The sequence below is a fragment of the Equus caballus genome, chromosome 10, assembly GCF_041296265.1.
Source record: "Equus caballus isolate H_3958 breed thoroughbred chromosome 10, TB-T2T, whole genome shotgun sequence".
Classification (NCBI taxonomy): Eukaryota; Metazoa; Chordata; class Mammalia; order Perissodactyla; family Equidae; genus Equus; species Equus caballus.
In genome coordinates this window covers 90,730,739-90,744,712 of record NC_091693.1, presented here as the reverse complement: position 1 = coordinate 90,744,712, position 13,974 = coordinate 90,730,739, and the positions used below count along the sequence as shown (strand labels likewise).

The following is a 13,974-nucleotide window of genomic DNA, read 5'->3' as shown; positions in this document are numbered from 1 at the left end:
AGAATTACTGACTCTGAGAGTGAATGGCTGCAGGGAGCCCAGAACTGTGGCTCGTGCCCAGCAGAGACACACGAGGGGCAGCCACGCCTGGCGTGCAAAGGCCCGCTCTCTGCCTTGGCAGGAGGAGCACTCTCCAGGCGTTTCTGCGGGTGGCTTTCTGATTGGTGCAGCAGGACAGGGAGCCCCTGGCCCTGGCAGCTGGGTGCTCATCCTGCTCAGGGATTGCTCTGCCCCTCAGTAGATGAGCTGAGTAAATGTCCTCACCCACGGATTGGCCAGACAAAGGAGCTGGGCTCTCGCTCTCCTGAAGCTAGTGCTTACGCCAGGCACACACCAACACTGGAGTGAGCCTGCACCCGGCATCTATCAACGGCGCCATGAAATGGTGACTCTCATGGCTGCACAAAGTAGGCCCCCAGCCCTGTGATGCTGTGCGTCCTGTGATGTGTCCAGTCATGGAACAGAGCGGAGGATCTAGCAATACGTGGGAGGACTGGCAGCCACATTATAAATCCTGCCTTAGACACAGAGGTAAAGGATCTGCTCGTGGGTCTGCAGGGGAGGCAGGGCCAAAAACCTCTTCTGGGAGCCTGCACACTGTAAAGGGAGGGTGCCCATGATCAAATGCAGGATGAAAAGTCTATTTTTAACATCCTCACCAAGTCCTCCCTTCGGAGGAATGCAGTCCCAAGCCTTCATCAGGACGGACAAGTCAAAGCCAGCCCTGCTTCACCACCTTCACTCTGTGTTCTGCTGGGAGCTTTTCCAGCGAGGGGGCCTCAGAGGGCTGCAGGCAGGACTAGAAGTGGAAACAAGCTTGCTACTGTTCCCTCCAGAAGCTCGCCCGATCGATAACCCGTCCTTTCAGGATCCTGGCCAGATCAACGCTATTTAGTGGGAACTGGACATCACTGTCAATCTGCAGCTCCATCACAATGGCAGCTGACACTAACCAAGCATTTACTCTGCAGCTGGACCCTTTACATGGATCCTACTTTCTTGCCTAACTGCACAGCTGCACTACAAGACAGGTACTCTTAGCACTGCTCTTACAGGAAACAAACAGGAAGCTAGGGAGGTAGGGAGGTATCCAAGGCAAGCTATGGGGAGGTGGCAGAGCCAGAGTTACACCCAAACAGGGGGACTATGGAGGCCCTGCTTTCTCACCACCAAGCTCAAATGCCTTCATCTTTTTTCTTTTTAGCTGAGGAAGGTTTGCCCTAAGCTAACATCTGCACCAATCTTCCTCTTTTTCTATGTGAGCTGCTGCCACAGCACGACTGCCAACAAGTGGTGTAGGTCTGTGCCTGGGTAACAAACCCAGGCCGGCAATGCAGAGCAGCTGAACTTAACCACTAGGCCATGGGGCTGGCTCTTCAAATGCCTTCGTATTTACACGGCTCTGGGGCTGAGGTTTTTCTCAGAACACAACTTTGTTTTTCTGTATAGCTGTTGGTAGAGACTGCTGTGCTCTGATGCTTCATCCTGTCTGGACAGGTCTGCTGAGTCTTTACTCTGGCTTCCAGATACCCCAGTGAACACCCCTGACTTGGCAGTCCATGGCCATGTGTGTCTGCTGTTCAGGAACTACATCTCGACTCCTCCAGATGCTCATTCAAAGCCTGGTTCCTGTGAGGATGATAAAGAAAACCCACTCCACCTCTCGAGGGTAGCCTGGGAATCCCTGGGAGCGCCACCCCCCCCCCCCCCCAAGGGTCCTGCACCAACCTGTCACCCTGCAGCCCAGCTCCATCAGCAGGGGACCAGCTGGATGGTGACATGCGAATTTTCTTCACATGGCAAAGAGCCAACAAGCTTCCTACACACAGTCCTGTTTCTTGCTATGATCAGAAACTACATTTGTCATTTTAAAAGCGAACTGGCATGAGGTCTCTAAAATATCAAACTCATAGAAACAGAGGGTAGAATGTTGGTTGCCAGGGGCTGGGGGTAGGGAATAGGGAGTCACTATTCAACAGGTATGAAGTTTCAGTTATGCAAGAGGAACAAGTCCTAGAGATCTGCCGTACAACACTGTGTCCACAGTTAACATTCCTGGATTGTACATTTAAAAATATGTTAAGAGAACAGATCTCATGTTAAGTGTTCTTACCCTGGTTAAAAAAAAAAAAAAAAAGGTGAACCTGCAAATAATAAGAGCACTCATAGGTTATCTCTTAAACTTCAATTTAAAAATACTGGTAGCTATTCTATGTCTTTATTTACACAGAGTAAAACACATAAAGTGCTAAAACACAACATTCTCTCCACCTACGTAATGTGCATTTGAGAAGTCATCTATGTTGTAGTGAGGGGCCAGCTGTCTGCTTCTCTGTCTTCTGCTAGACATATGAAAACATTCCACGTGTGCAGAAATAACTTTCTCTTAATTTGCACTCTTTAAATGCCACACGATGCCATAAAGCACATATACTGGCCAATATAGGTACTAAATACTACCCATGATAATGTTAACCACGTGAGGGGACACATACATTAATGAGCTTGATTGTGGTGATTATTTCACAACATATCTGTCTGCGAAAACACCCAGTTGTACACCTTAAAGATATTCAACTTGTGTTTGTCGATTCTACTTTGTTAACAATGAGAAAAAGAAGAAAACAGAAAGCATGCCCGAATGCTCATCAACTACCTGCACACTCCATTAAACGGCAGTCACCACCAAAACAAAAACCCATGAGTGCTAGCAGGCTTTCTCTTTCACCATAATTTCAGAATTCAGAAAATCATTGCCTCCTTGAGGTCTGAACATGTACTCCTGTCATAACATACAAATCTTGAAGATATTCTTTTCAAGAAATGAAAGGAGAAGTATTCTAAGCAGATTAAGGTACAGCTTTGGAATGATGATGTTTCCAAACGCCAAAGGCACATGCCCGCAGCCCAGAGCCAGGCTTCTGAGGTACATGCTCTCAGGAGGGCTGGAGGCGCAGCCACTCGGGCTGCAGACAGAAAGAGAAGGCTCTCCAGTGACAGTTACGAGTGCATGCAGCAGGGTGCAGGAGCGGATGGAGTCAATCAATACTCGTCCCTCTAAATCTCATACTTGGTTTCTAAGACTATTTTTAAAATCAAGTGCTGTTCAATCAATCTTAGGAAAAACAGACTAAGATAGCAAGAGCAGGAGCAACAGGCTGTGTGGCAGTCAGGACAACCAGTACTGTTATTTCCCCCCTTAAAGCCTCGGAGCGACCAAAGCATGCAGAGCATTGTGAGGAGGATGCGGAGGATGCGGCTGCGCAGCCTGCGCTGCACAGGGCAACTCCTCGGGAGTCCCCGCAGCAATGATCAGGAGGGCTCGCCCAGCGCTGGGGGCCAGCTCCCCACACGCATCCCAGACGGAGAAGCAGCGTGAGCAGGGGCACACACACAAGCAGCGCTGGCGTCAGGGGGAAGCGGCACTCACCTCTGCGATCTTCAGCACCGCACTCCCGTTCAGGTCAAAGGTCGGGGTGTAGGTTATGCAGAGTAAAACCTTTAACAACCAGGAGGCGAGGGAGGGAGGAAGAGAGAGTGGTCAGAAACTCAGAAGCAGGTTTCCCTTTCACAAGCCATTCATGCAGCCCTGTCTTCGTGGCTCCTTTGCTCTTGGCTCTACCCGCTTCTTTCTGTCCCACCCACTGCTCTCTGATTGGTGACCACACGTTGTCCAATAAAATAGAAACTAATACTTTAAAAAGCAGAGGTCGCTACCCCTCCCTAAGGGAAGGACCACTGCAAGACTGGCCAGAAATGGCATTCCACATTCCAGCAGGTCCGCCCAGCAGTAAAGAAAACCACACGTGGGCTCTGCGCTGGGCTGTGTGAATTGTCCAGACTGGTATTTTTACTAAGTGTGGTTATTATTGTCCTCATTTTACCTATAAAGAAACTGAAGCTCAGAACAATTACACAGGTAACAAGCTGTGGAGCTGAGATCTGAACCCATGTAACCTGATTCCAACTCCTGAGCCACTTGCAATACCGTCTCCACCTCTCGCTGCACCCCAGCTTCACTGGACTTTCCTGTGTCTGTCCCCTTCCCAAATTCACATGGGATCAGAAATTCTTCCACGGGTGCTTTCCTCTTCCCTCCTGTAATTTCCCCTAGAACGCTGCCTAGGGATTACTGAGTAGTCCCAGGTTCCCCTTATTCACCAAGATATGTAGACAATGAGTTGATGACATTTGTAAGACCTTTAAGGACCCTTAAAAGTTTCACTTTCTACTTGGAGAGCTATTAGGAAATAGATCAATAAAAGCCCGGGGCATTTTAAGAATTGCTTCTAATTTTGTAGACAGAGACCAGGCTCTCCCCTGTCCATTTGGCTTCTGAGCTGCAACTCTTCTCACTGGCAGTCCTGCCTAGAACCTGGCCTGTCAGCACAGCCTTTTGCAATACTTCCCTGGGTCTGCCCAGTTCAGGAAAGAGCACTGGAGCCCCGCATGTTCACTGGCACAGGCTGTAACCTCAGCACACCCAGGAGTGCAGGGCCAGATGGCACAGGGCCCTCCCTGGTGGCTCCCTCTGAGCTACCAGACCCCATCCCGGGAGCAGCCACTCCTGGGGGAGGGCAAATGTGGATGTAATTAGAGAAGAAAAAAGGGACTTCTATCCATTTTAGCTGTGAGGTTAGATAAGTTAGCTGTGGGTCTGCTCCTCAGCCTTTTGACCCTGAAGTGCCTGATAACCAAGAGATCCAATCATCTCAAAGCCACGCTGGCTCGACAGAGGGACTGTGGAGTAAATGCCCTCAGCCTCACGGGAAAAGGCTCTCCTTTGTTCAATGACTGTCTTTGGGGGCCGGGGTTTGGTACACAAGAAGGGATGAAAGCTGAGGACAGTGCCACCAGGACCTGGTCTGGCCTGGGAGAGGCCACCTCTTCCCACACGTCTGTCCTGGGGGCGCCTCTGCCTGAATCCCTCCTGGCCTCGCCCTCCTGTGCGTGCTCCTCACGCTGCTCACTTTTTGGGTTGGTTTCTCTCAGCTCTCGACTCAAGGTCACCCCCCAGAGAGGAGGGGGCCTTCTCTGACCACCGTCTTTAAAACGGCCCCTATCACGTATCATTGTTTCAATCTTCCCATTAGACTAAACATCCATGGGCCATCTGAAAGGCCCTCGAGCTTTCTCGGATGACACTTTCTTACTGTGATTTTTGCTACCTCGCACAGCCTCCCTTTCTTGAGTCATTGTTTTTACACCATGTTTCATGGCAGGCTGGTGGGTGGGTATCAGAGAAGGGCTGGTGGAGGTGGTAGTCTGTGGAGATGGGGAAGTGAGTTTGTCCATCTGGGCTCTTGGTTTTTTGAGTATTTATAATAACAACTGACAATTGGCAATACTTTACAATATGAAAATAATGATGACAAAGATTTGTCTGAACTGGTTAATTAATGTTACTTATAAGACTGACGATTGACTTTCTGCCTTCCATCGTTCTGTGCATTCATATGAGGTGTGCAAGAGTAGGTATGGAAAGACGTTTTCAAAACCAGCTTGGTTTTCTGTGAGCTGGAGCTGCATTTTGGTAGCAGTGGCTGGAGGAGGTGGGAGCAGCGCCTGTGGTGGTGTCTTTGTGGAGGGTGTCAAGGTGGCAATATTTGATTGCTCAGGGCAACAGAGGAGGCTCAGGGCAACTGAGGAGGCTCAACTCCCTGTGCCTCAGGGAAGCCAGCAAATGCAGAGCGAGGCCTCCCAGCACCAGTCTGAAGGAGCTGAGGCTCCCTGCACCCAGCCAATGCTGATGCTGTTCAAAAGATCTTTGAGACAAAGCTCTCCACATCTAATGTCTGGCCATTAACATCTGAGGACTCACTGAGCTACACGCAAAAACTAAAAACAATAACGACAGTGGAGCACATTAACGAAGCTGGCTCTTTAAGCTCATGCACAGTTTACGTGCTGGAAGCACAGCAGGTTTCAATGACAGGGCTGACAGTGCCCACGGTCCCCACGACTCAAGAGATACATAAAGAGCACAGGGTCTAGTGAGGATGACGGAGCAGACAGAAATGACTTACCAAAAAGGATAAACAGATTAACGTTCACATGCCCAATGCCTAGCAAGCATTAATTCACTGGATTAAAACAGAGACTGGGTGTAGGAAACCTGGGGCCACAGAAAATTAATTTAGCATGTCTGACTCCCACTGCATAATGAGAGGGGAAAGATTCACATTCTGAGCACGTCGGCCTCAAGGCAAACAGGAGGACTAAATCCCGAAGGCAATTCCATTAAAAATACATCCCTCACAGGGTCTTCAAAGCATATTGACTATATTATCACTGAACAGCAGGAACCTGAGTGAGAAGGCAGCGTCTTGCAATCGCGCCTGCTGGCATGGCCTCCACAGATGAGCTAAGAGAACAGGAAGATAGGCGCAAAGCCTTCCAAGGAAAGGGAGCCATTGTTACAGGGCTAATAAAAACCCCAACATCAAAACACAATAACTGAACAGCCACCATGTGCAAGGGGCAACCCCTCAATTTAAAATGTGTATAGAAACCCTGGATAAAAAAGACTAGATGGAAAGGAGAAAGTGAAGCTGACTTAATGCCAGACTTGGGCACAGTGACGAGAATCTGAAAAGCGCAGTCACGTCAGGAAAAGCGACGGAAAGATGTAGGTGCCAAAGATAAGCATTTTTTTCTCATTTTGATGAAAGTTTCTCAACCTCAGCACTACTGACATTTTGGGCCAAATAATTCTTTTTGTGGGGGCCTGTCCCGTGCACTGTAGATGTTTAGCGGCATCCTTGGCCTCTACCCTCTAGATGGCAGTGGCACTCCCTCCCCAAGTTATGGCAACCAAAAATATCCCTAGACAGTGCCAAATGTTCCCTGGGGGACAAATGGCACCCTGTCAAGAACCACCCTGCTAGGTCATTCTCCCCTCACGCCTGTGGGATGGCTGCTCCCCAAAGCCTCGGGGCTGGAATGCAGGCCTTCCAGGGGGTCTGGGGCCAGCCACTGAGATGGCGGCTGAAGACAGCACAGGCAGCTGAGCTACAATCCAACCTTTATCCAGATCTAAGGAAATGAATCAAATTATTTTAGTGCATGAAACTGCTACCACTCATGACTTAAACTGATTTACCTTAGGCTGAAGTGAGAGGTAATCAGAGAAACCACTTTCTGGTTCACCCTGCCCAAATTCTGGCAAATAGCTATTCTGAGAGATTTTTTTAGTCAATAGAAGATTTTTCTAAAACTCCAAGTCCCCAGTTTGGAAAACACTTCAAATGACTTATCGGTTTACAGTCACATCTCAGGTTCTTTTCAGGTTCATCTGTTGTCACCAGCAACAATTCACTGACATTCCTCAGATGTGCCCTTGGCACTGAATTCTAGGAAATACTGTACCAGTGATATCCATAGAAAAAACATGTAAATATTAAATTATAGTGAACTGAGCTAATTCACTCAAACAAATAAATGAACTGTTCTTATTTTCTCCTCCATCTAAACTCTCTCCCTTGGCAAACTCTCTTAACTCTGCCCTCAAACCAGAGGCCTCACAAATCTATTTCTAGAGCCAATATTTCTCCCAAGTTTCAGCTTATAAACAACACAAATGAACATACGCAATTTCATGAAAATCATGTCAACTACACTCAGTCTCCAAGACAGTAAACAGCTAACATTTCTTCCTGTTCTAAAATTCTTAATTATGCAACCATTATAACTATCCTTAAAGGAATAAACACAGTCATGTGGGAAATGCTTATAATCTAAAGTTAAATGAAAAGAAAAAAATAAAATCCTATATACACAATGACTAGAACTGTGAACACATAAATAGATATGATTAGAAATGAATATACAAAAATCAGTCGTGGTGATGGGGCTGACAATGAGCTTTTTCTATTTTGGAAAACCTGTAATGTTAAACTACTTGTATTTCTTTAAATTATTCTTTTAAAATATTATAATTCTTTGATATCTGACAATATGAACTCACTAGCTCTCCCCTAAGTTAACCCCCTCAAACCCATCATTCAGCCAGAAACTCTGGCTCCAGGTCCCGTAAGCATCCTGGATTTTCCCTTCTCACCTGCCCACTGCCTCCACCACTGCCAGTCCCCAGCTGCTCCCAATTCCATCTGCACATCAGCTCAGCGCACTCAGCTGCGGGGGACCCTCCTACTGCCACCACCCTGACTCAAGTCCTGGGGACCTGTTGCTTGGGCTCTCAAAATAAGTCATTTCACCAGTGCCTCCGACTTGTTCTCTGGATTCCCAGAGCACCCTGCAAAACTCTGCCCCCGCCCCACCCTTCAGCATCCAGCAACCACTCTCCTGCTTCCTCCGAAGGCCCTGATCTCCACCCACTCCCAAATGCTTACTCTGACCTGGCCCCTCAGCACCTGCCTCAGCTCCCCTCCAGGCTCCGTGTCCACCACCCTCGCTAAGCCCAGCTTACACCTGTGCCTTTCGCCTGCAGGACTTTTCTTCTCCACCAGGAAGGCCCTCCCTCCTCAGGACAGGGTTTATAAAGGGCTAAGGCCAATGCGATTCACTACATTAAACATTTAATAATTATGAAGCTCTTCTAGAATACCCAAGTCACATGAACTCTGCCCAGAAGGATGGAACAGACAGACATTCACTGGCACCAATAGTGGGGTGTTGTCTGTAGTCTGGAATCACGGCTAATGGTTAGGACCCTAAATATATCTAGGTGGGTAATGGGTACATAATAATTTACAAAACTCCTCTTTCAAGCAAGAGAGCTGCAATTCAACAGTAGTAAATCTGATGAGGTTCTTTTTCAGGAATCAGAAATATCCATGTGGAAACACACACTCTCCTTTTCCATAACTATAGAAGAAAATTACCCTGATATAGGATGAATAGATGGGCTACAGAGAAGGAACAGGGATAAGAAGAAACTCGCAAAACAGTGGTATTTCTAATGTTCTGGTTCATAATTTAAGTGAGCTCAGAGGTGTTCATTTTACTGTTATACTACACATTTTTTTTCTAATAACTAACAAAAATGAAAGCTAACACTGACCTTGCATCATGCATCATTCTCAGCACTTCTTTTATATTAACTCACTACAACCCTGGGAGCTATGTGTCACTATTATTCACATTTTACAGATCAGAAGACTGAGGCACAGATACATTAAGTAACCTTCCCAAGGTCACCAGGCATGCAAGGCCCAAACAAGAGAGTCCAGTGACCATTTTACAGGACAGCTGCATCCAGCCACTGGACCTCGCAGACACACCTGGCCACTCACAGGGTCCTCAATGAATCCCTATCCACTCTGAGAGACTTCTCGTCTCTCATTATGTTTCCCGATTTTTCAGAAGCCATATTACTCCTGTTGACTTTGTGGTTAACTCAAACATAAGTATGGAAAGTTTTCTTCTCCACCTGTCCAAAACCACACACCCAAAAAGCAGACTGACTCCTAGCCTTGCTACAAAGTCCTTCCAGAAAATACAAAAGGTTGAAAAACCAATTCTGCTACCAACAACTATGTGAGCCCAGCCAAGTACCTGAACCACTCCAACTTGAATTTACCTACAGAGAGAAGGACCCGATGGCGTACGAGGGTAGGTCAATTCTAAAGCGTGAATCCGTGTTCATCTTTCTCATTTTGAACTCACACAGACTCTTATCTATAACCACAACTTCAGTTTCTTCTGTCTGCTGTGTACCCTGGGGGGCCAGTGAAAACCACCACACATGTCGCCTTCTCCTCTCCCATTAGTCAACAACTAAATTAACAAGCAATTAGTAAGCCATGTGCCAGGTGCTCTGCCAGGCACCAAAAGGATAAAAACAACATGAATATATAACGAGTGTTCACTTACTAACTAGTGAAATTTTCCAGTCACTCCTGCGTCAGAGTTTAGGACTGGCGACCTGGAGAGATCACAACAAGCCACTGCAGGCAGCCCACCAGCCTAAGGTAACTTCACACCTCTCTGAATGCACTGTCATCCCTTCCTTCGGAGAAAAGTGCAGTAAGAAAAGAGCAGGAGATGGTGGAAGGGATGATGTGCCAGCTACCTTTGGCTGGGGAAACTAAGCCAGACTGTGATTCTCATGTGATAAGTGACTGTGGCAGACTGCCAGATCTCTCTCAACACAACGCCCTTCTTTTCCAAGGGCAGGACTCTGGGCTCACGGCTGCCCGAAAGAAAGACTACACTTCCCAGCCCTCCTCACAACTGAGTGTGGCCGTATGCCTGAGCTGGCCAATGGGATGGAAGCAGAAGCGTCCTTTCCCTCCTCCTGCCAGTGGCTGAAACGCAGATGTGTTGGCTGGGGATGGGGCACTGCTGTGGACCACAAGGTGGAGAAACAAATCCACAGAACAAGGGTCTCTGATAACATGGTGCAGCCAATACTGACCCACATTTGCACAAAATAAAAATAAACGTCTGCCTTATTTCAGCTAGAATGAATCCTCACAGGCAATCCTCCCTCCCCTGCCTGCCTCTTAGGCTCTAAACCCCACTCATTTCAGACACTGCTTCTTGAGACGAGCCTTCTCCGTCCTCTCTGTTCACCTGCCATCAGGCTTGGTTATAAAAATTCTTTTAGCTTCCTAGATTTTTCTCTCATGTATTTACCACAGTTTATGTGTATTTCTGTATTCCATTGATTTCTATCTCCATCACTAGCCTCCAAACAGATGAAGATTCCGTTTTTGTTTGGTTCTGATTTCATTTTCTTCACCAAGGATCTTCTGTGACCAGCTCGGTGCCTGGCACACAGGAAGCAGCCAAGTATTTGATGAATAAATGACTGAAAAACTGCAGGCTGTCCCCACTCTACTGGATCTCTACAACTTCCACAGTAAATAGTGAGCATGTTCTAAAAACATCTGTACTTGCTTAATGAAAATAATGTGGAAAAGGTTTAAAACATGTAGCATGGTTGTTCTCAGTTGTACTCAAATGGCATGGCACCTGGAAACGGTGGTGCTTTAAAAAAAGAAACTAACAGACAATATGAAAATCTCTTCATCTCAAGAAATAATGCATAAACTATTAAAGGAAAGTCACATTTCTAAGTTTGCAACATCTGCTTCTTACTTTTTCATGTATTTTTAGTGTCTGTCTAATACAGTCATACCATAGCAGAAGCACGGCAGAAAAGTCTAGTAAAAACTTTATCCACATGTGTATAAGCAGAAAAAGACCGTCTTCAACGGATCTCTGCAGCAGGAAGAGGGATGGCTGCTTGAGAAACATTTACGCAGCAGAACCACATATTTTAGACACTTTGCTGCATAAACTGCAGAAATAATATGCTTGTCAGTACATTAGATCAATCCCTGACAATGATAGGTTCAGAAATTAAACACTTTTCACCAAACTCTGGATTTTCCCTAGGGTTAGAGATTGCTGCAAATCTACAGTGTCTCTGTAGCTTTAGGCTAAGAAGGGGTTTCATCTTGTTCTGAGAAGGCAAGACTCTTTATCTGTTTCCCCTTGAACTTCACTAATGATCATTCCTTTCAGAAGGCACTGCAGAAGAACAAACGCAGAGTTACGAACATCAAAACCATCCATCTGGATAAATGGCCCAAATATGAGACTGCATTAAAACCTTTCTGAGAGGGGATTTAAAAACAGTCCCGCCACTTGGCCGGTTCTTCCTCCTGGACCATGGCACTGACTGCAGTGCTGGCACACAACTCAAAAGCACTCTCTCCTTCTCATCATAAGACCAGCATTCTAAGGGGCTCCCTGAAGCTTTGGTCCACCAGCCACAGAGCGAAGCTCTTCTTCCCTGAGTCACTCAGCTCTGTACTTTCTGATGATGTTTGCTTGGCTTTTGTTATAAAACATAAAAATACTTCAACAGGAAATGACATTCTCTTTCCCTTCCTGCAACCCATCACTCACACACACACACCCACCCACCCACCCAGAGCCATTAGTAATCTGGTGGAGAAGAGGCTTGAACCCTTTCTTCACAGGTGAATCTGGCTCATGGACCAGAGGGGGTATATGCGGTCATGGGGGACAGACACATGCACTCTGAGCCCTCCTGGTGCTGCCCTTCCTAGCCTGCGACTCGACTCTTCTGTTTAGCCCTCTATGAGAAAGAACAGTAATGGCTACCTACAGACTTACGTGTCTGTCAGGACCGACTGCCCCAGGCTGAACCACAGTCCAAACACTGGCCCCGCCACTTCATGGGGGGTGTGATGTGAGGATGACAGGAAAGTACCACCAGGGTATCTGATGCATAATCCAAGTTAAATAATTAGCCTCTGTCATTTCTCCCTTGAAATTGTAAAGCACTCCACCAACACTCATTTCTACTATCTAAAGATGCACATAAAATAAGGCATCAGACAACAGAACACTCATCAGATGCCTTCTCAGTACCTGGTATCATATCCTTCCCCATCAAGGCCACCTGCCCTCCCCAGACAGAAGGCTCTCATCTCTGACTCTCACAGAGGCAGAGAGCCAGTATGTCCCTTCACTAGGGAGCCTCAGCCAGCTCTACTGGTTAATAACTTCACTAAAGGATATCCATCAGAAAGAGGGGGAAAAGTCCTAATTGCTCTAGTCACAGATGTCATTAGTTATGCACTGGCTCCTGTCAAGTCTGTGTGGCTCACAGCATGGGACAATGTTACCAGGCGGATAAGTATTTGACCTAAATATTTAGCTCCCTGCCATCTGCAATCCATTTCAAAGGAAATGGATCTTCAGAGAAAGTTTCTTTCTCTACATTCTGACACTTTATTTCTTTCTGATTCTCTACATTCTGACACTTTATTTGCTCAAGCTATAAAATTTTTATTTGGATTCCATGGCCATTTCAGTAAATCAAGGCTGCCTTTTCTCCCTTCCTGTTAGGTAGTAAAACAGATGTAAAGCAGTTTCTAAACTAAGTGATCCAACCACATTCCTCTTCAATCTGTTAGAAGTGAGCATCACTGATTTTTTTTTACCCTCCAATTGAAAGTCTAGGGGCTTCTTCCTAAATGAGAACACTACCATTAGAATCTTTGGTTTCATTATTAGTTAGTTTGTTTAATCTCAAGGAAATCTCTAAAAAAGGAAACCATATTGTTTTCTCTCCACGATTTTAATACAATTGCTACACATCTTAAGAGTGTGAATGACACGGTTCAATTTCTCATGTTTACAAACCCTCACAGATGGCATATGTAAGTAAGATGCACGATAGAGCTTTTTAAAAAACAGCACCTAGGATGTGATATAAAAATGTACTATGCTGTGGTTGGACAGACATAAATAAAAACTGCATGGTGTGGCTTTCTCTCTTCTGAATAGTAAACTCAGACTAACATTTGAAAATGCCTACCACATCTCATTTTTAAAAGATTTTCTGTACCTACAAAATATTTATATAAAATGACTGGAGATTTTTACAGGAAATATCTAGTTTAGATAATTTGCTATCAGAATGAGTTATGCAGAAGCACCAAGAATAAACTAATAAACCTTCACATGTAATGGAATCGGGTCTTTTCTCTAAGGACTTATCCAATTCTCTCTCTCTTTTTTTAATATAATTTTTGGGAGAACAAGTGGTAAAAGCATTTTAATGTGGTAATGATATTAGCAAAACAAAGAGTTATCTAAGAATTTTTGCCTGGGTCATTCCAAGTATTACAGAATTACCAGATAAAAGGGAACAGGTTTCTGAAGATGACTGAAGTTGGTATAGAAATTCTTCACGCATAGAGAAAGGGTGTAAAACTTACTATTTCTAAACCAAAAATGCCATAATTTGTATAAACCTTTATACCCAAAGAATTTAAATCTCAGAAATAGGAAATGACCATGGAACCCTCACTTGTGAGCCATCACAGTCAGACCACTGTCTCTGAAGTCTCATTTGATGCTAACATCACACTAAAGTACAGTTATCTCATCACTAATTTTCTAGCTAAAAAGTCTGTCTAAATAAAATTATACTATTAAAAAACTAGCTTAAGGCTAGGTTTGTTGTGA

At 45.7% G+C, this 13,974-nt stretch overlaps 1 protein-coding gene across 6 annotated transcripts in view; it reads right to left on the bottom strand.

The window, feature by feature from the left end:
- ARFGEF3 (ARFGEF family member 3) overlaps positions 1 to 13,974 on the bottom strand; it is a 146,623-nt gene that overhangs the window by 94,582 nt on the left and 38,067 nt on the right. For all 6 annotated transcript variants that reach the window (XM_023651189.2, XM_023651191.2, XM_023651192.2 and 3 more), the window contains exon 5: positions 3,431 to 3,499. In XM_023651189.2, coding sequence (XP_023506957.2) covers positions 3,431 to 3,499 — 69 coding nt within the window. The remainder of the gene's footprint in view (positions 1 to 3,430; positions 3,500 to 13,974) is intronic.